The sequence below is a fragment of the Nerophis lumbriciformis genome, linkage group LG15 (assembly GCF_033978685.3).
Source record: "Nerophis lumbriciformis linkage group LG15, RoL_Nlum_v2.1, whole genome shotgun sequence".
NCBI lineage: Eukaryota > Metazoa > Chordata > Actinopteri > Syngnathiformes > Syngnathidae > Nerophis > Nerophis lumbriciformis.
The window spans coordinates 22,397,501-22,423,056 of NC_084562.2; the positions used below are offsets into that span (position 1 = coordinate 22,397,501).

Below are 25,556 nucleotides of genomic sequence, written 5' to 3' on the forward strand. Positions count from 1 at the left end.
TTCGGAGTATAAGTCGCTCCGGAGTATAAGTCGCACCGGCCGAAAATGCATAATAAAGAAGGGAAAAACATATATAAGTCGCACTGGAGTATAAGTCGCATTTTTGGGGAAATGTATTTGATAAAAGCCAACACCAAGAATAGACATTTGAAAGGCAATTTAAAATAAATAAAGAATAGTGAACAACAGGCTGAATAAGTGTACGTTATATGACGCATAAATAACCAACTGAGAATGTGCCTGGTATGTTAACCTAACATATTATGGTAAGAGTCATTCAAATAACTATAACATATAGAACATGCTATACGGTTACCAAACAATCTGTCACTCCTAATCGCTAAATCCCATGAAATCTTATACGTCTAGTCCAGGGGTCGGCAACCCGCGGCTCCGGAGCCGCATGTGGCTCTTTAATCACTCTGATGCGGCTCAGCAGCTTACTTGCTGAACCCCCCAATTTTCCCGTGAGACTTCCGGATTTCAGTGCCTCTCGCAGAAAACTCCCGGGATTAATATTCACCGATTTTCACCCTTAAAGTTATAATAAGGGCGTGCCATGATTTTACAACATTTGGCGCCCTCTACAATCTGTATTAACAGCGTGCCAGCCCAACATTTGTTATATAATATGCATCTTCTGCTTGCACACGTACGTGACAGCAAGGCATACTTGGTCAACAGCCACACAGGTTACACTGACGGTGACCATATAAAACAACTTTAACACTCTTACTAATAATGCGCCACACTTTGAACCAAAACCAAACAAGAATGACAAACACATTTCGGGAGAACATCTGCACCTTAACACAACATAAACACAACAGAACAAACACCCAGAATCCCATGCAGCCCTGACTCTTCCGGGCTACATTGGCTACCTGGTTTATACATAGCACAAAGCAAAAAAAAAACAACTTTGTATGCAGTGTTATTTCATTTAAAATTTCAAAACATTTTGCGGCTCCCATTGTTTTCTATAATTTGTGAAACTGGTCAAAATGGCTCTTTGACTGGTAAAGGTTGCCGACCCCTGGTCTAGTCTCTTATGTGAATGAGATAAATAATATTATTTGATATTTTACGCTAATGTGTTAATAATTTCACACATAAGTCGCTCCTGAGTATAAGTCGCACCCCCGGCCAAACTATGAAAAAAACTGCGACTTATAGTCCGAAAAATACGGTATAATAAATCATATGAAATTAATCGTTTTTCTAATGGCCACCTACCAATGTTTGATAGCGGTTGTTCCACACAGGATAGATATACTATATCTGAGTGTCGACCAATGATGCTATTTTACGAGATATATCTTCAATCGTATTGGGTAGGGGGCGCTCGACTTTGCATGTTTGTGGACTCACTGAAGGACCTCAACCTGGGGCGGTTCAATCAAATATCATTTTTGTTTATATGGTTATGTTGAAGGCTGTTGGCAATATTTAAAGTACTAATATTATTCAGATTGTACATGGGGACAGGGGCCCGTCATGTCTTTTAAATCCTTTTTAAAAGTTCAGGCAAGCCTGTTTCTTTTCCTGACAGCATATATATATATATATATATATATATATATATACACACCATGTTTTGGTGAATATGAACATTTTTTGACGTTACACGTGCTTTGTTTTGATTTTGGCCTAAACATTTTATTTGAAGGAAACGTTTTGTACTTTTCTTAAAGATGGGTATACTCCCGAAAATATACCAACGAAAAGTTAATTTGGCTTTATTGGTATTTCATATTTTGTGCAAGTAAACGTGATGGGAAATGTTTGCCACGATGTTGATTAAAAGTTGCCCTGAAGAAAACTAAAGTAGATCATAAAGAGTTGAAATGTATCATGAGCTATAACGAGACAGTTGGAGCTTCATTCAGCTCGACTTTGACAACTTTTAGTCCACAAACAAACTGTCCTAACTTGCTCTATGATGTCAAATAAAAAGCGTTCTTTAACAATATTGTATTCTACTTCTCTTTTGTTGCCTGATTTACTGAGCTATCCCATCTTTTTTTTTTTTTTTTTTTTTTTACTTTATTTTAACAACAATGTGATGAAAAACACTGTCTTTTGTTGCGTCTGACCAGTCTACCTCTCAGAGAATTGAAGTCACTGGTCAATCCCAAGTTCTTTCAGATGACATATATGCAGAGTAAGAAGGACCATCAAGACCGAATAGTAATATTATCATGCTTTACTGAAGCTTCAGGAGACCAGCCCACATCAATACAGTCATACCGTCATCTCGGGATGGTCTAACCTTCAAACAGGAAGAGACAACTACTTGAATACGCAAACAGCCCCCACCCTCTCCGGAAAGGAATACAGGCTCATTGTTCTACTACAGATAAGATATAAGGGAGTGCTCCAACTCCTACATTGCAAGCCTTCAAGGTAACACACAGTTTACTTGCGGACATACAATGGAAAAAATAGAGTACAAATGGAAAAACACAAGCTGAATTAAACATGGCTATGAATAAAGAAATAACTCTTAAACATGTATGCATTCTCCACACTTTCCAAACAACATCAATATTACCATACAATCTATTATTGTTCATGTTGTGGTCATGCAATAATTCAAGATATTTTGGAACAAAATTAAGATGAAAAAAAATGTGTACAACGCTTGAAAGGGAATAAAGCATTTGTCCTTGATTGAAATAGTTTTTACGTTTTTAGACTGGAAAGTTTTCATTGCCTTTTTATTTATTTTTTTGTCATTAGTGGGCTATACAGATTTTTTTCCCCCAGTATAAAACATTTGGTGTACATGACGTTACTCTGGTTTTGTGAATATGGAATTTTCAGAGTACACAAAAGTTGAACAGCATTCTCCAAGTCTTTATGAACATTTTTTTTTTAAATCAAAGAGCAAAAAGAAGAAATAATAATAAAAATACTACAATAAAACACAACTTCAGTTCAGAGCAAAATGATAGAAAATGACAACATACTGTATTTACATTCAAAATATTTAAATAGCCTATTTTATTTTATTTTTTTAAATGGCAAAGCCACAATGAAAATGACAGCTTTAAATTCGAATAAGCAAAGATCGATTGAATTTTTATTTATTTTGGTTTACATGACTATGGATTCGTGAATATGGAATTTTCCGGAGTAGGCATAAAAGTTGAACAGCAGTCTCAAAGTCTTTGTAAAAAATACTTTGTAAAAATCACCGTGAGAGTGATAAGATAAATAAATAGATAAAAAAGTACAAAGTAAAAGGAAAAAAAAAGACTTTGCAGCCGATTTACAGATAAACAGGAAGTCTGTTGGAAGGACCTCAAAGCAACCAATCACAGAGTTGCCTCAGGTCACATGACTACTAAACAGTCGCTTCATTGAGTCCGAACGTTGCCCGATGTACGATAAACACGTATTTGTACGATGATTACATTTAAAATCATGCTCTCTACGCTGTTCGAACAAAAATAAAAAATAAATACAGATTAGACAATAAATACATCCTGCACGTACCTACTTACCGCCAGGTGGGGGCACTGTTCTCCTTTAAGAAGCGTTTTCCACGATATCGGTTTTAATTTATTTTAAAGGGTAAAAACACAACAAGCCACACCATCCACGGTTTGAAGTAATTCTGCAGTGTAACGGATGGCCATAAACGATGTTAAATTAAATATGTCCCCCTCAAAATATGATAATTTTAAGACTCTGGTACGATAATGTGTCATTTCCCATTTGGCAACACGTTCGCCTGTTGAGGCACGCCAAGCCAGCCCAGCCCAGACAGGACTACTCCCCATCCCAGACAACTTTGTTTGCAGACAGAAAAACAACAACGAACAATTAATTAAACGCATTTATCGTATTTTTGGACGTGAAGAGGTGATGCTGGGGGTGGCCGGAACGACGGGCAGGTGAGTGTTTACATTCATGCTAGTGAGCGCATTTCACACACAATAGCCAGCAAGCTAAAGCTAGCTGCCTAACAAGACGCCAGTGGTCTTAAGAAAATCGCGAAAAATGTTTGTATTTTGAAAATAATTTGACAGTTAGACTGTTTTATGTTTTACCTTCCCTCGGGGGGAAGTTAGCTAACTGTCAGGCTAATTAGTAACTTCTACCCATCATCACCTTTATTGACGTGCATGATATGAACAGCGCATGCGCACATCGATGAAAACAATAATCAATCAATGTTTATTTATATAGCCCTAAATCACGAGTGTCTCAAAGGGCTGCACAAGCCACAACGACATCCTCGGCTCAGATCCCACATCAGGGCAAGGAAAAACTCAACCCAAGGGGACAATGAGAAACCTTGGAGAGGACCACAGATGTGAGGACCCTCCCCAGGGCGACAGGTGCAATGGACGTCGTGTGGATCTAGCATAATATTGTGAGAGTCCAGTCCATAGTGGATCTAACATAATAGTAAGAGTCCAGTCCATAGTGGATCTAACATAATAGTGTGAGAGTCCAGTCCATAGTGGATCTAACATAATAGTGAGAGTCGAGTCCATAGTGGATCTAACATAATAGTGAGAGTCTAGTTCATAGTGGATCCAACATAATAGTGTGAGAGTCCAGTCCATAATGGATCTAACATAATAGTGTGAGAGTCCAGTCCATAGTGGATCTAACATAATAGTGAGAGTCGAGTCCATAGTGGATCTAACATAATAGTGTGAGAGTCCAGTCCATAGTGGATCTAACATAATAGTGTGAGAGTCCAGTCCATAGTGGATCTAACATAATAGTGAGAGTCGAGTCCATAGTGGATCTAACATAATAGTGAGAGTCTAGTTCATAGTGGATCCAACATAATAGTGTGAGAGTCCAGTCCATAATGGATCTAACATAATAGTGTGAGAGTCCAGTCCATAGTGGATCTAACATAATAGTGAGAGTCGAGTCCATAGTGGATCTAACATAATAGTGAGAGTCCAGTCCATAGTGGATCTAACATAATAGTGAGAGTCCAGTCCATAGTGGATCTAACATAATATTGTGAGAGTCAAGTCCATAGTGGATCTAACATAATAGTGAGAGTCGAGTCCATAGTGGATCTAACATAATATTGTGAGAGTCCGGTCCATAGTGGATCTAACATAATAGTGTGAGATTCCAGTCCATAGTGGATCTAACATAATAGTGTTAGAGTCCAGTCCATAGTGGATCTAGCATAATAGTGTGAGAGTCCAGTCCATAGTGGATCTAACATAATAGTGTGAGATTCCAGGCCATAGTGGATCTAACATAATAGTGTGAGAGTCCAGTCCATAGTGGATCTAACATAATAGTGTGAGAGTCCAGTCCATAGTGGATCTAACATAATATTGTGAGAGTCCAGTCCATAGTGGATCTAACATAATAGTGTGAGAGTCCAGTCCATACTGGATCTAACATAATATTGTGAGAGTCCAGTCCATAGTGGATCTAACATAATATTGTGAGAGTCCAGTCCATAGTGGATCTAACATAATCGTGAGAGTCCAGTCCATAGTGGATCTAGCATAATATTGTGAGAGTCCAGTCCATAGTGGATCTAACAAAATTGTGAGAGTCCAGTCCATAGTGGATCTAACATAATAGTGAGAGTCCAGTCCATAGTGGATCTAACATAATAGTGTGAGAGTCCAGTCCATAGTAGATCTAACATAATAGTGAGAGTCCAGTCCATAGTGGATCTAACATAATAGTGTGAGAGTCCAGTCCAGAGTGGATCTAAAATAATAGTGTGAGAGTCCAGTCCATAGTGGATCTAACATAATAGTGTGAGAGTCCAGTCCAGAGTGGATCTAACATAATAGTGTGAGAGTCCAGTCCATAGTGGATCTAACATAATATTGTGAGAGTCCAGTCCATAGTGGATCTAACATAATAGTGTGAGAGTCCAGTCCATAGTGGATCTAACATAATATTGTGAGAGTCAAGTCCATAGTGGATCTAACATAATAGTGAGAGTCGAGTCCATAGTGGATCTAACATAATATTGTGAGAGTCCGGTCCATAGTGGATCTAACATAATAGTGTGAGATTCCAGTCCATAGTGGATCTAACATAATAGTGTTAGAGTCCAGTCCATAGTGGATCTAGCATAATAGTGTGAGAGTCCAGTCCATAGTGGATCTAACATAATAGTGTGAGATTCCAGGCCATAGTGGATCTAACATAATAGTGTGAGAGTCCAGTCCATAGTGGATCTAACATAATATTGTGAGAGTCCGGTCCATAGTGGATCTAACATAATAGTGTGAGATTCCAGTCCATAGTGGATCTAACATAATAGTGTTAGAGTCCAGTCCATAGTGGATCTAGCATAATATTGTGAGAGTCCAGTCCATAATGGATCTAACATAATAGTGTGAGATTCCAGTCCATAGTGGATCTAACATAAAAGTGAGAGTCCAGTCCATAGTGGATCTAACATAATAGTGTGAGATTCCAGTCCATAGTGGATCTAACATAATAGTGTGAGGGTCCAGTCCATAGTGGATCTAACATAATAGTGAGAGTCCAGTCCATAGTGGATCTAACATAATATTGTGAGAGTCAAGTCCATAGTGGATCTAACATAATAGTGAGAGTCGAGTCCATAGTGGATCTAACATAATATTGTGAGAGTCCGGTCCATAGTGGATCTAACATAATAGTGTGAGATTCCAGTCCATAGTGGATCTAACATAATAGTGTTAGAGTCCAGTCCATAGTGGATCTAGCATAATAGTGTGAGAGTCCAGTCCATAGTGGATCTAACATAATAGTGTGAGATTCCAGGCCATAGTGGATCTAACATAGTAGTGTGAGAGTCCAGTCCATAGTGGATCTAACATAATATTGTGAGAGTCCGGTCCATAGTGGATCTAACATAATAGTGTGAGATTCCAGTCCATAGTGGATCTAACATAATAGTGTTAGAGTCCAGTCCATAGTGGATCTAGCATAATATTGTGAGAGTCCAGTCCATAATGGATCTAACATAATAGTGTGAGATTCCAGTCCATAGTGGATCTAACATAAAAGTGAGAGTCCAGTCCATAGTGGATCTAACATAATAGTGTGAGATTCCAGTCCATAGTGGATCTAACATAATATTGTGAGGGTCCAGTCCATAGTGGATCTAACATAATAGTGAGAGTCCAGTCCATAGTGGATCTAGCATAATAGTGTGAGAGTCCAGTCCATAGTGGATCTAACATAATATTGTGAGAGTCCAGTCCATAGTGGATCTAACATAATAGTGTGAGTCCAGTCCATAGTAATTTTTAAGACGTCTTAATAACGCATCATTTCAAAGTGTATGTGCTAAATGTGGCAGTTTTTTGCTTGGAGGTATCCAGACAACTTGAGCCACATCCCAGTGTGTCTCTCTAGTCCTCACCAAATTAGGTCATGACTCTGCAGTGAGTAATTTAGCCTTTCTTCTGTGACTCTTCATACACTATATTGCCAAAAGTATTTGGCCACCTGCCTTGACTCACATATGAACTTGAAGTGCCATCCCATTCCTAACCCATAGGGTTCAATATGATGTGGGTCCACCTTTTGCAGCTATTACAGGTCAGGACTCTGTGCAGGCCAAGTTTATCCACACCAGACTCTGTCATCCATGTCTTTATGGACCTCGCTTTGTGCACTGGTGCACAGTCGTGTTGGAAGAGGAAGGGGCCCGCTCCAAACTGTTCCCACAAGGTTGGGAGCATGGAATTGTCCAAAATGTTTTGGTATCCTGGAGCATCCTAAGTTCCTTTCACTGGAACTAAGGGGCCAAGCCCAACTCCTGGAAAACAACCACACACCATAATTCCTTAATGCAGTCCGAAATGTACCGTTCTCCTGGCAACCTCCAAACCCAGACTGGTCCATCAGATTGCCAGATGGAAAAGCGGGATTAATCACTCCAGAGAAGGCGTCTCCACTGCTCTAGAGTCCAGTGGGGACGTGCTTTACACCACTGCATACCACGCTTCGCATTGGACTTGGTGATGTATGGCTTAGATGCAGCTGCTCGGCCATGGAAACCCATTCCATGAAGCTCTCTGCGTACTGTACGTGGGCTAATTGGAAGTTTGGAGCTCTGTAGTAACTGACTGTGCAGAAAGTCTTTGCACTATGCGCTTCAGCATCCGCTGACCCCTCTGTCAGTTTACGTGGCCTACCACTTGGTGGCTGAGTTGCTGTTGTTCCCAAACTCTTCCATTTTCTTACAATAAAGTTGACTTTGGAATATTTAGGAGCGAGGAAATTTCACGACTGGATTTGTTGCACAGGTGGCATCCTGTGACAGTTCCACGCTGGAAATCACTGAGAGCGGCCCATTCTTTCACAAATATTTGTAGAAACAGTCTCCGTACCTAAGTGCTTGATTGTATACACCTGTGGCCGGGTCAAGTAATTAGGACACCTGATTCTCATCATTTAGATGGGTGGCCAAATACTTTTGGCAATATAGTGTATCTGAACACATATCTTAGCTTTTTGTTACCGGTAACAATGTGTTACCGGTAACAAAGCATCCATCCATCCATCCATTTTCTACCGCTTATTCCCTTCGGGGTCGCGGGGGGCGCTGGAGCATATTGTACAGAATTTTGCCATAAATTAAAAATGTTCAACCATAAATATGGCTTACAACAGTAGGTTGTGAGTTCAAACCCCGGCCCGAGTCATACCAAAGACTATAAAAATAGGATGCTTGGCACTCAGCATCAAGGGTTAGAATTGGGGGTTAAATCACCAAAAATTATTCCCGGGCGCGGCCACCCCTGCTGCTCACTGCTCCCCTCACCTCCCTAGGGGTGATCAAGGGTGATGGGTCAAATGCAGAGGATAATTTCGCCGCACCTAGTGTGTGTGTGACGATCGTGTGCACTATATTTTACAGTAAAATTTTTGTAAATGTAAAGTTTTTTACTGTCTATTTTAAACAATTTTGTATAATTAATAATGAGGAAAATTCATACATTATTCACTGTTACAAGCGGCCCTCTGATGGCAGCCATAACTGCCATGTGGCCCTCAATGAAAACCAGTTTGACATCCCTGATCTAGAGATTTAAGATAAAAAAAATATAAAAATAAATATATATATATATATATATATATTTTTTTTTTAATTGTATTTATTATATTATATATTTTTATGACCGAGACCCTTCCAGGTCCCCGGGACCAAGTTTGAGGAGAATCCTAAAGGTTAAAAAAATCTATATATTATATTGGTTTTGAAGGTGAAAACTACCAAAATTCCCCCCCCCCGGCCCCCCATGCGTTCATTTTTCAGTGTGAGGCCCTCAGTGGAAACAGTTTGTCCCGCCCTGATCCTTGGTGTAAATCTGCATGTTGTCATTCACCAGCATTGCCAATGCCTTGGCGAGCGCGGCCTGTGAGCGATGCAAGAGTGGCTTCGCTCCCACAGAGAAGATCGTCAACAGCAATGGAGAACTGTACCATGAGCAGTGCTTCGTGTGTGCCCAGTGTTTCCAGCAGTTTCCAGAAGGACTTTTCTACGAGGTAGTCCGACTTCTCTTCAACCCATCCTATAAATAATCCAGCACTATATATCTAATGGATGTTATTGTTGGTTTTTCCCCATCGGTGGAAACTGTACTTTTTATGTCTCTGCAGTTTGAAGGCAGGAAATACTGTGAACACGACTTCCAGATGCTGTTTGCTCCTTGCTGCCGCCAGTGTGGTGAGTACGGTACACTACCAGGGTTATCACCATACCACTGTGGTGAGTATAGTACACTGTCAGGGTTATCACCATACCAGTGTGGTGAGTACTGTACACTACCAGGGTTAGCACCATACCAGTGTGGTGAGTATAGTACACTATCAGGGTTAGCACCATACCAGTGTGGTGAGTACGGTACACTACCATGGGTATACATTTTCAATAGACCCATTATAAATTTATAAAAGAACCATACTTCTTGAATGTTTTTCGTGACAAAGTATGTGCTCCAATCACTTTATCACAAAAAAATAAGAGTTGTAGAAATGATTGGAAACTCAAGACAGCCATGACATTATGTTCTTTACAAGTGTATGTAAACTTTTGACCACGACTGTATGTATGTATATATATATATATATGTATATATATATATATATATATATATATATATATATATATATATATATATATGTATATGTATACGTATAAATGTATATACATATATTTGTATATATGTACATGTGTATATGCATACAGTATATACTTGTGTATGTATGTGTATATATATATATATGTATATATATATGTATATGTATATATACATATATGTATATATGTATATGTATATATACATATATGTATATATATATATATATATGTACCGTATTTTCCGCACTATAAGGCGCACCTAAAAACCACAATTTTTCTCAAAAGCTGACAGTGCGCCTAATAACCCGGTGCGCTTTATTACGATTCATTTTCATAAAGTTTCGGTCTCGCAACTTCGGTAAACAGCCGCCATCTTTTTTCCCGGTAGAACAGGAAGCGCTTCTTCTTCTACGCAAGCAACCGCCAAGGAAAGCACCCGCCCCCATAGAACAGGAAGCGCTTCACCCGCCCCCATAGAACAGGAAGCGCTTCACCCGCCCCCATAGAACAGGAAGCGCTTCACCCGCCCCCGGAAGAAGAAGAAAAAACGCGCGGATATCACCGTACGTTTCATTTCCTGTTTACATCTGTAAAGACCACAAAATGGCTCCTACTAAACGATCCGGCTCATAAAAAGACGCAATCTCTCCATCCGCACACGGATTACTACCGTATTTCACAGCAACTGAACCGCACTGTGGAACGGGAGCACGTACGGTGAATATTCGCTCCACAGGGAATGAGAAGTCATCCTTCACTGTGGTTCTAGCTTGCCATGCTAACTTCCACTCATGGTGATATTCAAAAGGAAGACCTTGCCAAAAGAGACCTTTCCAGCCGGCGTCATCATAAAAGCTAACTCGAAGGGATGGATGGATGAAGAAAAGATGAGCGAGTGGTTAAGGGAAGTTTACGCGAAGAGGCCGGGTGGCTTTTTTCACACAGCTCCGAAGGCGAACACACCTTCACTAAGACGGGCAGACAGCCTCGGACGACATACGCCAACATCTGCCAGTGGATCGTAAATGCTTGGGCAGATATTTCGGTCACAACTGTGGTCCGAGCTTTCCGGAAGGCAGGATTCACAGAACTGCTGGACAACAGTGACACTGACTCCGGTGACTTCGACGAGACGGAACCGGCCATTTTGGATCCCGTATTCGCCCAACTTTTCAATTCGGACACCGAAGACGAAGAATTCGAAGGATTTACGAATGAAGAATAACTTCAGAAGGTGAGCGCTATGTTTATTTTGTGTGTTGTGACATTAACGTTCGAGCAACATTATGTTGCTATTGTTCTACACCATTTTGAATTTTACTATGTTTGTGATTGCACATTTGCGTACATTTTGGGACAGAGTTGTTAGAACGCTGGTTTTCAATATATTATTAAAGTTTGACTGAACTATCTGACTGTTTTTTTGACATTCACTTTAGCGCAGCGTTTTTTTGACATTCACTTTAGCGCAGCGTAGGCGCGGCTTTTAGTCCGGGGCGGCTTATTGGTGGACAAAATTATGAAATATGTAATTCATAGAAGGTGCGGCTAATAATCCGGTGCGCCTTATAGTGCGGAAAATACGGTATGTGTATATATACATATATGTATGTATATATATGTATATGTATGTATATATATGTATATACACGTATATGTATATGTATGTATATATGTATGTATGTATATATATATATGTATATATATATATGTATATATATGTATATGTATATATATGTATATGTATGCATATATATGTATATGTATGTATATATGTATATGTATATATTTGTATGTATGTACATGTGTTTATGTAAAAATGTATGTATATTTGTAGATATATGTGTATATGTATCTATGTGTATATAATGTGTATTTATATGTATGTGTGTATGTATACATGTGTGTGTGTATATATGTATGTGTGTATATATATACCGTATTTTCCGCACCATAAGGCGCCCTGGGTTAAAAGCCGCGCCTTCAATGAACGGCATATTTCAAAACTTTGTCCACCTATAAGCCGCCCGGTGTTGTAAGCCGCATCTAACTGCGCTAAAGGAATGTCAAAAAAACAGTCAGATAGGTCAGTCAAACTTTAATAATATATTAAAAACCAGCGTTCTAACAACTCTGTTCACTCCCAAAATGTACGCAAATGTGCAATCACAAACATACGTATATCAACATGGACAGAGCTGCGTGAAAAAAGCCACCCGGCCTCTTCGCGTAAACTTAAACTTACCTTAACCACTCGCTCATCTTTTCTTCATCTATCCCTTCGAGTTAGCTTTTATGATGACGCCGGCTGGAAAGGTCTCTTTTGGCAAGGTCTTCCTTTTGAATATCACCATGGGTGGAAGTTTCTGGCCATTAGCATGGCAAGCTAGAACCACAGTGAAGGATGACTTCTCATTCCCTGTGGTGCGAATATTCACCGTACGTGCTCCCGTTATATCCACAGTGCGGTTCACAGGAATATCAGTTGCTGTGAAATAGTAATCCGTGTGCGGATGGAGAGATTGCGTCTTTTCATGAACCGGATCCCTGTCACTTGGTAGGAGCCATTTTGTGGTCTTTACAGATGTAAACACACAAAGGAAATGAAACGTACGGTATATCCGCGCGCTTTTTCTTCTTCTACGCGGGCGGGTGGTTGCTTACAGTAGAAGAAGAAGCGCTTCCTGTTCTATGGGGGCGGGTGCTTACCTTGGCGGTTGCTTGCGTAGAAGAAGAAGCGCTTCCTGTTCTACCGGGAAAAAAGATGGCGGCTGTTTACCGAAGTTGCGAGATCGAAACTTTATGAAAATGAATCGTAATATTAATCCATATATAAAGCGCACCGGGTTAAAAGCCGCACTGTCAGCTTTTGAGTAAATTTGTGGTTTTTAGGTGCGGCTAATAGTGCGGAAAATACGGTATATATATATATATATATATATATATATATATATATATATATATATATATATATATATTAGGACTGCAACTAACGATTGATTTGATAATTGATTAATCTGTCGATTATTACTTCGATTAATCGATTAATAATCGAATAAAAGATACAAACTAAATTTCTATCCTTTCCAGTATTTTATTGAAAAAAACCCAGAATACTGGCACCATACTTATTTTGATGATTGTTTCTCAGCTGTTCGAAAATGTTGCAGTTTATAAATAAAGGTTTATTAAAAAAAAAAAAAAAAGCCTCTGCGCATAGCATAGATCCAACGAATCGATGACTAAATTAATCGCCAACTATTTGATAGATTTAATAGATTTAATCGATTACTTGTTGCAGCCGTAATGTATGTATGTATATATATATATATATATATATATATATAATATTACATATGTATGTGTATAATTGATAAATTGCAATTCGGATATAAATCCAGTTTTTTGTGCACCCGTAGTGGAAACAAAGATGGACTATGTTGCTAAATTGATAGTGTGTGTGCTGACTAGCTCCGGCAGCCTGTTGTTGCTCAAAACTCAAACTCTCATTTTGAAACACAAATAATATAGTCGATGTTTTGTTTAGTTTACTTTTCCCCCCCCCATTTTTTACATTTTCATGCCACAAAGCAGTGTTTTTGAGGGCATTCCTCCCAACTTCCTCACAAGAAAATGTGTCTCTTGTGGTCTTCTTCAGGCGAGTTCATCATCGGCCGCGTCATTAAGGCCATGAACAACAGTTGGCACCCTGACTGCTTCTGTTGTGACATCTGTCAGGCTGTGCTGGCAGACGTGGGCTTCGTCAAGAACGCCGGCAGGTGCGTGTCCCGACGCGGCGCGGAACATTCTGACAGCCCGTGTGCCGAGCGGTTATATTTAAGCTGCAAACGTACCTCTTAGGAATACTAACACCTAATGGAGTGACTGCACTGCAGTGAGTCAAATCATTATTTTTTTTTCTCTCACCGTCAAATCCTGTTTGCCACACTCCAGGCACCTGTGTCGCCCGTGCCATAATCGGGAGAAGGCTCGTGGCCTGGGGAAGTACATCTGCCAGAAGTGCCATGCCATCATCGAGGAGCAGCCGCTGATCTTTAAAAATGACCCTTACCACCCGGACCACTTTAACTGCAACAATTGCGGGTCAGTGCTGGCTGCTACACGGCGCCCGCAGTTGACATTTTGCCACGCAGTAGAATAACTCAGTCGCTCCCGCACTGTGCCCAGGAAGGAACTGACAGCCGAAGCCAGGGAACTGAAAGGTGAACTCTTCTGCCTGCCCTGCCACGACAAGATGGGGGTGCCTATCTGCGGCGCTTGCAGGAGACCCATCGAGGGCCGCGTTGTCAACGCCATGGGCAAGCAGTGGCATGTTGAGGTGTGTGAGCAATACCAGACATGTCTCGCTTCCTTCACTCTCCACTTTCCCATTACAATGGCCAACACTTTACTTAATCATCACCTTTTACGTGAAGCTCATTATTGACTTCATTTAGATTAAATACCGTATTTTCTGGACCATAGAATGGTATATATATATATTTTTTTTTTATTAATCAATCCAACAAAACAACACACAACAATACCACAACAATGCAATTCCAATTCCAAAACCAAACCCGACCCAGCAACATTCAGAATAGCAATAAACAGAGCAATTGAGCGTACACACAAATATGACACAAAGCAATCCAAAAGCATCCATCCATTTCCTACAGCTTGTCCCTTTTGGGGTCGCGGGGAGTGCTGAAGGCGGGATACCATACCTGCCAACTACTCCGGTTTTCCTGTAATTAGTACCGTTTTCATCAACCGGGTTACGGTTGCAGTGATAAAAAATACGTTTTTTCATTAATTAAAATTTTTTTTTTTTTTTTAAAGTTTTATTCACGAAATCGCGTAACAACAATGACAATCGACACTGCTTCCCGTAACTTCCTATCGAGCCATTCCGAATGCCATGCGCGAGGCTATTTATAGCACCGCTGCCAAGCGCGAGGCACCAGTTGCCATTGTTTCCAAACGAGCGAACGATCATGGAATCAGCCGGAGAAAAATCGCAAACGAGTCTTAAACCGAAAAGAAAACTGCAGTCATTCCGTGAAGAATATTCAAAAGCCTATCCGGGAATAATTATCCGTTCCAAAAAGGGTGAAAACTACGCGAATTGCACCTTGTGCAGACAAGATTTTTTCGATCGGACACGGAGGAATTAGCGATGTAAAAGACCACGTTGGGACAAAAAAACACAAGTCTAATGCCGTTGCTAGCGATACAAGTGGAAAACTTTCAACGTTTTTCGTCGCCCAAACAGATTCTTTGGATGTGATAAATGCCGAAGTTTTATTTACGGAGGCAATAATTGAGCATGGATTTCCAATCGCACTGGCTGATCACATGGGACAGTTATTTTGGAAAATGTTTCCCGACTCGAAAATCGCCAAAAAATATGGATGTGGTCGAACCAAAACATCAAACATTATTCAGTGTCTTGGAACAGAATCCTCAAAAAGTATCGCCGATGTCATGAAGACGGAACCATTTAGCATGTCGACTGACGGCAGCACCGATTATGACGATGTAAAACTGTACCCCATTTGTGTTCGATATTTCGATGACGACATTGGAAAAGTATTGTCAGTACCGGTACTTCTGTCTTTGAGGGAATGCAATACGGCTTCCACAGGCAAAAACATTTACAAAATACTCGCGGAAGAAATAGACTCAAACGAAATTCCTTGGCAGAATTTGGTTTGCTTTGCTGCCGATAATGCTGCAAAAGGTAATGACACCAATGTTATCTATTGGAATTGTTTAGTACTGTTATACTGTTAAAAGTGTTTATACTATTTATGCTTTCAAGTCCAAGTTGAAGAAATCTTGTTAAATGTTGACAGCATAACTACCAAAATACAGAAGTATGTCCTTAATATTTTTGCAGTGCTATTTCTGTTGAAAAGTTCAAATGATTACATTAGAGATGTGATGTGCCACTTTTCAAGTGTCTGATGGCTTAAATTAATTTTCATTAATTTTTCATATTTTGAATTCTTTTGAAAGGCTTACAAAAAAACTACATTTGAATTGTAATTCCATGCTATTGACAGGACTATTAATTTTAATGAAGTTAGCTTACCATGTTTACAGTATGATCATTGTGATAGAAATGTGAATTTTAGGCACAGAATATTTTTTACAATTGAACAAGGCAGTAGATTATACAAGCTTGGACAGAAAGTTAATAATGACACCAATTTTTTTTTTAATGGAATTGTTTAGTACTGTTTTACCATTTGTTTACTGTAAAAAGTGTTTATACTGTTTATACTTTCAATTAACAAATTGAAGTCTTGTGAAAGGTTGACAGGATAACTGGCATTAACTGTCAAAATAATTTCAAACTATTGAAGTTAGCTTACAGAATAAACATGTCAATCAACCCATATGATTTTTGCTGTAATATTTTTGTTTTGAAAAGTCACTGTGACTGATAGAAAAGTGATGGTTTTAGCAACATTTTAACCTGTCTGAATGCTAATAATCATTTTGCGTCGGCCTGAACCCCCCACCAGGACTTTGTCCTGGACCTACCGGGGCCTGCGGCCCCTGGACCCTGGCTACTAGGTTTTTCTGATTTCAAAAGTTGGCAGGTATGGGATACACCCTGGACAAGTCGCCACCTCATCACAGGGCCAACCATACTTGCCAACCCTCCCAGTCACAAAAGTGACTGCAAGACATACTTGATCAACAGCCATACAGGTCACACTGAGGGTGGCCGTATAAACAACTTTAACACTGTTACAAATATGCGCCACACTGTGAACCCACACCAAACAAGAATGACAAACACATTTCGGGAGAACATCCGCACCGTAACACAACATAAACACAACAGGACAAATACCCAGAATGTGCCGTTTTACACTGCAATATTATTCAATGAATAACATTTATTATGTACGTCTAGCTTGTGTGCTATTTTGTTCTTGGCTGTTGTGTAGCTGCTAGCTTCTAGTAGCCAATAGCCTTGCATGTTTACCTTATGTAAACATGCAAGGCTATTGGCTAATGACTAAAATAGAAAAGACCAACCTTGTGTGCTTATTGGAGGACATGCAGATGTTAACTGGCTACCCAGCTTTGCACAAGTAGGACTGATCAGATTGTTTCGCAGATTTTAGATGCAAGCCGCAGTAATCTGACACTCGTTTTTTTTTGTTGCTGATATTTGACCGATTTGAATATCCGATCGGGACACACCCACTAACAAACAATAAACATTAAAATAATGCGATCCCAAGCAAAGGTTGTATTGTATAAACATACACTGGAACATAAATGTTATTATCTTATTATTTACCGTGTTTTCCAGGCTAAAGAGCGCACCGGTATAAAATCCACATCTACTAAATTTTAGAAGAAAAAAATATTTTGACATATATTAGCCGCACCGGACCTTAAGCCGCAGGTATATACGTCGTGAAATGTTATTTACTCTGAAAGATTTTGTAAATGTTTATTTACATACCTTAATTGTTTCCAAACGGTGCCTGTGACACAACAGTAAAACGGCTGCTCAAACAAAACAGAAGTCATAGTCATGGGCGCTAGCACTCCAATCAGATAAAAAGACTCATTAACCCCACGGTGACGTCTTAGTGAGTTTACTGAGGAATTTATGAAACTGAAACAATAAAAAAAAAGAATACCATTGTAGGTTAATAATACTAACACGTAAACGCAGGCCCGGCCCTAACCAATCTGGCGCCCTAGGCAAGATTTTAGGTGGCGCCCCCCCACATCGGCAGTGAAGTGTATATACTCACAAGAAACTGAATAGCTTTGTCTTTGACCTTTTTTTTTTTTTACTTACAACTATACCTAATATATAAAGGGGTGGAAAAGTGACTATTACCTGCAGGGCAAACATTAGCTAACCAGAAGGCAATAACAATGTAAACAAAAAACACCTGCTTAAAAGATCTAATACAAATGTCCCTGAGGAATGTAAGGTGGGAGTACTGTAATTACCTAACGTTACATTATTATTTTCCATAACAATTTAGCCCCCTCCACAATATTAACCCGACGTTAAAACAGAACTAGCTATTTATTGATTAGCAATTGTCGAATCATGTAACATTAGCTTAATGCTAAAAAGCCAGCTATTATCACATTCTGTAACAGACAAATAATTTCATGTAGGCTAACGTTACCTACCTGCTACCTCTGTCTTTTCTCGTTTCTCCTCCTCTTCTTTTCTCTTTTTCTTCCCTGGGCACCTGACAGTTTTGGCCGTTTTGACATCTCGTGTTGATTTTTTGATGTGGTGACGTCCAAAAAGAGTCATGATACTGGAAGGGAGGGGGCGCACCGTGCGGGGGGAGGGGGGGGGGGGGGGCGTAATGTTGTAACAAATAATATTTCTATTAAATAGGCTTTACTTTGCATTTTAATTAACGTGGGATTTTTTGTATTTAGAAATAATAGTACCAACTTTTTTTCTTTTTTTTTTTTCTCCAAGATTTGTGGCACTGGCGTGGCGCCCCCTGATGGACGCCGCCCTTAGCATTTGCCTATACGGCCTATGCCACGGGCCGGCCCTGCGTAAACGTAAACGTGTTGGCAACGACTCTTGATTGATTACATTACGATAGCATGTAGAAATATGCATGAAAACTCTCCTACAGACGTCGCAGATGCGGCGGTTTAGTAAGTATGAATTGTTTTTGTTATATTGTAAAACTTGCCAACGTTGCTCGGTGTAATGATTGAAGAATCCACACGAGCATAAACACTATGGACGATTAGAAGACGGAACGGCACTTGTATTTCCCGTTCAAAGCTTCAAACAGCAGGAAACACTGTAGCCATTCACCCAGCAACTCGTCCCAAAGATGGCGCCATAGCACAAACAAGAACACCTTATATCAATGTATTTGCAACTATTTGCATTATGACCGTCAGCGAAGAAAAATCCATAAATTAGCCGCACCGTTTTATAAGCCGCGGGTCTTAAAGCGTAGGAAAAAAGTAGCGGCTCATAGTCCGGAATTTATGTTAAATTCTTCCCGTCATTAACATTTTTTTTTGTGCTTGCAGCATTTCGTGTGCGCCAAGTGTGAGAAGCCTTTCCTGGGCCATCGCCACTATGAGAGAAAGGGCTTGGCCTACTGTGAGACTCACTACAACCAAGTAAGATAAAAGTCGAAATGTATACCTTTTTTTGCGCTCCAATTTATAGTGGATATTTTTTTTGTTTCAAGCTGTTTGGCGACGTGTGCTACCACTGCAACCGTGTGATTGAGGGCGATGGTAAGTATCAAATACGCACATCTTCAAACAGTTTTGTTGGGGGGGGGGAAAGGGTTCATTCAAACGTAGACAGTCTCTTTGATTTTTAGATTAGAGGTGTCAAAGTGGTTTTCACTGAGGGCCACATCGCAGTCATGTTTGGCCCCAGAGGGCCGCTTCTAACAGTGAACGCTATTAATACACCATTTTTTTATGCATTTTATTAGTAGATTTTTTTTTTAACTAAAATGTAACAAAAATATGGTATGTTGCAATAATTTCACCTCAAAATGTAGTGTATATTACTGTAAATGGAAAAAGAGTACTGCTGTTTTTATGGTAAAAAAAAATGCAGCTCAGCTGACAGAATGTTATTGTAAAATTAACATTTGTTTTTTTTACTGTAAAATAAAAAAACTGCAATTTTACAGTAAAATTTTGGCACCTGAGCTGCCTTTTTTTAATTAATTTATTTTTTTTACCATAAAAACAGCAGTACTGTTTTTCCATTTACAGTAATACACACTACATTTTGAAGTGAAGTTGACCTTCTCCTGCTAATGTTAGTACATGCAAATGCAGATCAGATGCTGATTTGAAGAACTGAATGGCGTTTGGCCAACATTAGAATGGACGAATTGTGCTTTTACTCAGACTCATTGATTATTAGGAGTGCTCAAATAGTGATTTTTATTTATTCTCATTCTAAATCGAGTCATAATTCAAGTTTCAAGTTTATTCACAATACCATATTACAATTACAACAGTAGTGAATATCCATTTAAGGATGGTGGTAAGTGAAAGGGTCCCCCAGATAAGCTAGAAGAAGCTTTTAGCAGGGGCTCCAGAGGTCAGTATATGCATGGAATGCTGAAACATGGTGGCAGTCACAAAAACGCTATATGATAAACACAAAATAGGAGCACTAAAGCGAGCATACACATACATACATTAGGGGTGTAACGGTACACAAACATTTCAGTTCGTTACGTACCTCGGTTTAGAGGTCACGGTTCGGTTATTTTCGGTAATGTAAGAAAACAACAAAATATACATTTTTTGGTTATTTATTTACCATGTTTGTAAACAATGGCTTTATCCTTTTAACATTGGGAACACTATAATAATTCTGCCCACGTCAATCAACATTAAACTGCCTCAAGTTGTTGCTCAGATTAAATAAAATGACAAAACCTTTCTTCTGCATATAAAAAGTGCAACATTAAACAGTTTCAAGACAACTCATCATGCTTAATTTATTACAGCATTTGGGAAGCCTGTAGTTGATTTATTGTGTAAATGTTATATTTTTATCAACATGTGATAGCAGGGACCCTGCCATTCAAAACTAGGCTGCTGCATTACTAATGATTAATGTAACCATAGCTGAAAAAATGGTACAATAGCAATGGAGTTCATGTAGGCTTAATGATGCAGTTACATTATTATATCAACTATCAGAGACAGAAACTCTTCATTTAACATAATGTCCTCTTTTGCTGCTTCAACACAGCTCAATCAACACAGAAAAAGGTAAAGTGAAATAACAGACAGACAGGGCTTTGCTGTCCGTAACACACACACACACACACACACACACACACACACACACACACACACACACACACACACACACACACCGCAAAATGAGCTAACGTTACGCTAAAAGCGAATTAGCCTTCACCTCAAGCCAGGACTGCGAACAAGCGAGCTGCCTTTGATATTTCTAGAAGGTCAACGGGCTCATAGTGATGTTACTAGTAGTTGACTGGGAGGTGTTTATTATAATTTGGGGAGAGTCCGCTGCCTGATGCTTACCTGCTAAACGCTAAGCACTGAATACATGCGCTCTGAATACGCACTGCTGATTGGCTGTTACTGCTCTGTTTGTAACCAATCAGATGGTTGTGTGGGTGGGACAATGCTGGGTGCTGTGTAGAGGACTGACAGAGACAGAGGCAGAAGGAAGCGGAGGCGGCTACTTAATATGTTCGTGTGGAAACTCGTTCGGTACACCTCCGAACCGAAACCCCCGTACCGAAACGGTTCAATACAAATACAATACACGTACCGTTACACCCCTAACATACATACATACATTCATTCAACCACGCACAACCCAACAGTAGTCTACCCCACATGAGGCATTAGAGTTAGGTGGTTAATAGGTATGATTTCAGTTTCTTTTTGAAATTGTTTTATTCATTATTATTAATTAATTATTATTAATTATTGAATGTCATCATCCCCTCAGTGGTGTCTGCACTCAACAAGGCCTGGTGTGTCACCTGTTTCTCCTGCTCCACCTGCAACACCAAACTCACTCTCAAGTAAGTACTTCTTCTCCTAACCAACTTCCCTAGCCACGCGCTAACTGATGCCGTCCGTCCACACTTGTCGTCGACTCACTTTTCTCCTTCCAATTTCCTTTCTCACTCCACACGCTTTCCGTGCGACGCCTGTGTAACTTGCCGTAGAGATAGGTTTGTTGAAATTGACCTGAAGCCAGTGTGCAAGCATTGCTATGATCGTATGCCCGAGGAGCTGAAACGCCGCCTGGCTCGCCGCGAGCGTGACGCCAAAGACCACAAGAGGCAACCTTCTGCGTCTCAGTAGAGTTCCTCTTCTTTACAAGCTGCTGGTCGGTGCTCTTTCTGTCTTCTCTCTCATGTGGCATGACTAGATCTTGTATATATTTTACTTTCCGTCATTTTCTCCATGGAGCTCAATTTGTGTCTTTATTATGAAAGCTTTTTTTTTTTTTTACCCTCAATTTTTCAGAACCAAATGTTTTTCACACTGAATTTTTCTGCACTCAAATTTTTAAACACTGATTTTTTTTTTACACTGAATTTTTTTTTTACCTCAAATTATGAAGGCAATTTTGTTGAATAAAAGATTGTGAGCGAAATGTGTGTTTTTAAAATTCAGTTTGTTAAAATACAGTGTTTTAAAATGTGGTGTGCAAAATTCAGTGTAAACATTTTCAGTGCAGAAATATTTGTTGCTTCAAAACTCAAGACTCATTTCCGGTAAATTAAGACTGAAGCAATAAATCCTGTGCTTCAGTCCTAATGTAATGGAAGCGGGTCTTGAGTTTAAAGCAAAAACTATTTCTACACAGAATTTTTCTATGCAGATTTTTTTTACACTGAATTTTTTCTGCACAGAATTTTTGTACGCCAAATTTTTTATACACAGATTTTTTCTGGACCTAATTTTTATACACTGGATTTTTCCAGAACCAAATGTTTTTCACACTGAATTTTTCTGCACTCAAAATTTTAACCACTGATTTGTTTTTTTCTGAGCCAAATTTATTTACACTCAATTTTTATGCTGTGAAGTTTTTAAACACTGATATTTTACACTTCATTTTTGTACACTGATTTTTTTTTTTACTCTCAATTTTTCTGAACCATTTTTTTACACTCAATTTTTCCGCTCTGAAGTTTTTATACACTGATTTTTTTCACACAGAATTTTTTTTTTACACTAAATTTTTCTGCACAGAATTTTTGTATGCAACAGTTTTTTTTACCCAGATTTTTTGTGGACTGAATTTTTATACACTTGATTTTTTTTACACTGAATTTGTCAGAACCAAATGTTTTTCACACTGATTTTTTCTGCACTCAAATTTTTAAACACAGATTTTTTTTACACTCAGTTTTTCTGCTGTGAAGTTTTTATACACTATTTTTTTTACACTGCATTTTTATACACTGATTCTTTTTTTTTTTTACCCTCAATTTTTCAGAACCAAATGTTTTTCACACTGAGTTTTTCTGCACTCAAATTTTTAAACAATGATTTTTTTTTTTACATTAAATTTTTCTGGGCCAAATGTTTTACACTGATGTTTTACATTGTATTTTTATACACTGATTTTTTTTTTTTTTAACTACATTTTTCTGAACCATTTATTTTTTTACACTCAATTTTTCTGCTCTGAAGTTTTTAAATACTGATTTTTTACACTGCATTTTTATACACTGATTTTTTTTTTTACACTAAATTTTTTTTTTTTATACGCTGATTTTTTTCATACAGAATTTTTCTATGCTGATTTTTTTTTTACACTCAATTTTTCTGCACAGACTTTTTGTACGCAAACATTTTTTTACACAGATTTTTTCTGGACTGAATTTTTATACACTGAGTTTTTACACTGAATTTGTCAGAACCAAATGTTTTTCACACTGATTTTTTTGCACTCAAATTTTTAAACACTAATTTTTTTTTTACACTCAATTTTTCGGAGCCAAATTTTTTTTACAGATAATTTTTCTGCTGTGACGTTTTTATACACTATTTTTTTACACTGCATTTTTATACACTGATTTTTTTTGATTTTTTTTTACCCTCAATTTTTCAGAACCAAATGTTTTTCACACTGAATTTTTCTGCACTCAAATTTTTAAACACTGATTTTTTTTTTACACTCAATTTTTCTGAGCCGAATTTTTTTACACAATTTTTCTGCTGTGAAAATTTTATACACTGATTTTTTACACTGCATTTTTATACACCGATTCTTTTTTTCCCTCTCAATTTTTCAGAACAAATTTTTTTTACAAAATTTTTCCACTCTGAAGTTTTTATACACAGATTTTTTTCACACTGAATTTTTACAAACTACATTTTCAAACAAGCTTTTATTCAATGAAACTGTCAGCATAATTTGATGTTAAAAAATTTAGTTCACAAAATTCAAATGCTCAAAAACTCAAGCACAGAGAAGTGACTAGTAGTGTCCCTGGCCTCCCCAAAAATGCTGCGCCCTGCTTTTTGCCTGCACAAAGACATGCTTTGCACACGGCGGCATATTTGGCACCATTAAAAAATCAGCTCATCATTTTAGTTCTCACGCCTATAAACCAGCCTCCAGCCAAAACTTTTGGCCAAACTTCTGTTAAAGTCACTCAGATAAATGCGTCATTTGAATGCACACGAGGTCTTAAACATCATATTCTTTCCTTTTTTATTGCAGGAACAAGTTTGTGGAGTTTGACATGAAGCCCGTTTGTAAAAAGTGCTACGAGAAGTTTCCTCTGGAGCTGAAGAAAAGGCTGAAGAAGCTGGCCGAGGCTTTGGGACGCAAGTAGGCAACAACACAGGGGTTCCCACAATGGTGCTTTTTAGTCATGACAGTTCACTTTTTAAAAACGATATATATATGTATATATATATATATATGCATATATATATATATGTGTATATATATGTATGTGTATATAAATGTGTATATATATATATATATATATATATATATATTACATCTGTACAGTCGTCCCTCGTTTATTGCGTGTAATTTGTCCCTGGCCTGACCGTGTAAAACAATGTTTATTATTACTAAATCTAATATTTTCACAGAGCAAAAGTGTCCAGTGGTTCGTGGCACATTTAAAAAAAAAAAAAGTGGAAAAAAATACAAACACTGCAGCTATTTTTTTAATGGCTTGCGGCACATTTTAAAAATACTTTTACAAAAAAAAACATACGAAGTGGAAAAAAATTCAAACGCCACAGCTCATTTTTGAAAGGCTCTCGACACATTTAAAAAATACTTTTACAAAAAAAAACATTAAATAGTAGTGACTATCTTTATCGATCGCAACATCGTAATATAAATACTAGAAGTGGGAATCTTTGAGTACCTCACGATTCAGCCCGATTTTGATTCTTGGGGTGACGATTCGACTAAGAATCGAGTCTCGATTCAATTCGATTCTCGCATTGTAATATTTGGTATAACAATTGTAACCTTTTCAAAACATGTTACCTGCGGGGTCTTAAAAAGTCTTTAAACAAAAAATTTGAATTTAAGGCCTTAAAATGTCTAAAATTCTCCTAAAATCTCATAAATGGTCTTAAATACGAGGTCTTAAAAATCTATTATTCTTACTTTTATTCAAACCATGCAGAGACTTCAATCTTGTTTTTAAATGGTTCGATTTTTGAGGACGCTCTAACATAACTACAAAAAAAACTAAAGTAGGCTACCTGTGCTGCCGGGTCGGAAGTAATCGCACATCAACTCGTGGTGTTTGCTAATATTGTTTTTAATTAGTTTATAATAGAGAAGCTTCTAGTGTATTTAATTAGTTAAACCATTTTGTTTTCCAATGTGAAAGAGCAGTGAATACATTCATAGACTTACAATTCATCCTGGCCCTCTGATTTTTCTTTATGTCTTTGT

General features: G+C 38.4%; 1 protein-coding gene across 2 annotated transcripts; it reads left to right on the forward strand.

The window, feature by feature from the left end:
* The first annotated feature begins 3,646 nt into the window (after positions 1–3,646).
* Positions 3,647–24,548, forward strand: LOC133616185 (LIM and senescent cell antigen-like-containing domain protein 1). Of its 2 annotated transcripts, none has more exons than XM_061975338.2 (10): positions 3,647–3,902; positions 9,345–9,501; positions 9,616–9,682; positions 13,755–13,875; positions 14,051–14,200; positions 14,285–14,435; positions 19,163–19,255; positions 19,327–19,375; positions 21,609–21,684; positions 21,832–22,110. In XM_061975338.2, the coding sequence occupies exons 1-10, from the start codon at positions 3,874–3,876 to the stop codon at positions 21,968–21,970; spliced, it is 1,032 nt and encodes a 343-aa protein (XP_061831322.1). In that variant the 5' UTR covers positions 3,647–3,873; the 3' UTR covers positions 21,971–22,110. The 2 variants fall into 2 exon arrangements, with proteins under 2 accessions (XP_061831322.1, XP_061831321.1); XM_061975337.2 differs by lacking the exon at positions 21,832–22,110 and adding an exon at positions 24,348–24,548 and having other exon boundaries at positions 3,658–3,902.
* Positions 24,549–25,556: the final 1,008 nt, after the last annotated feature.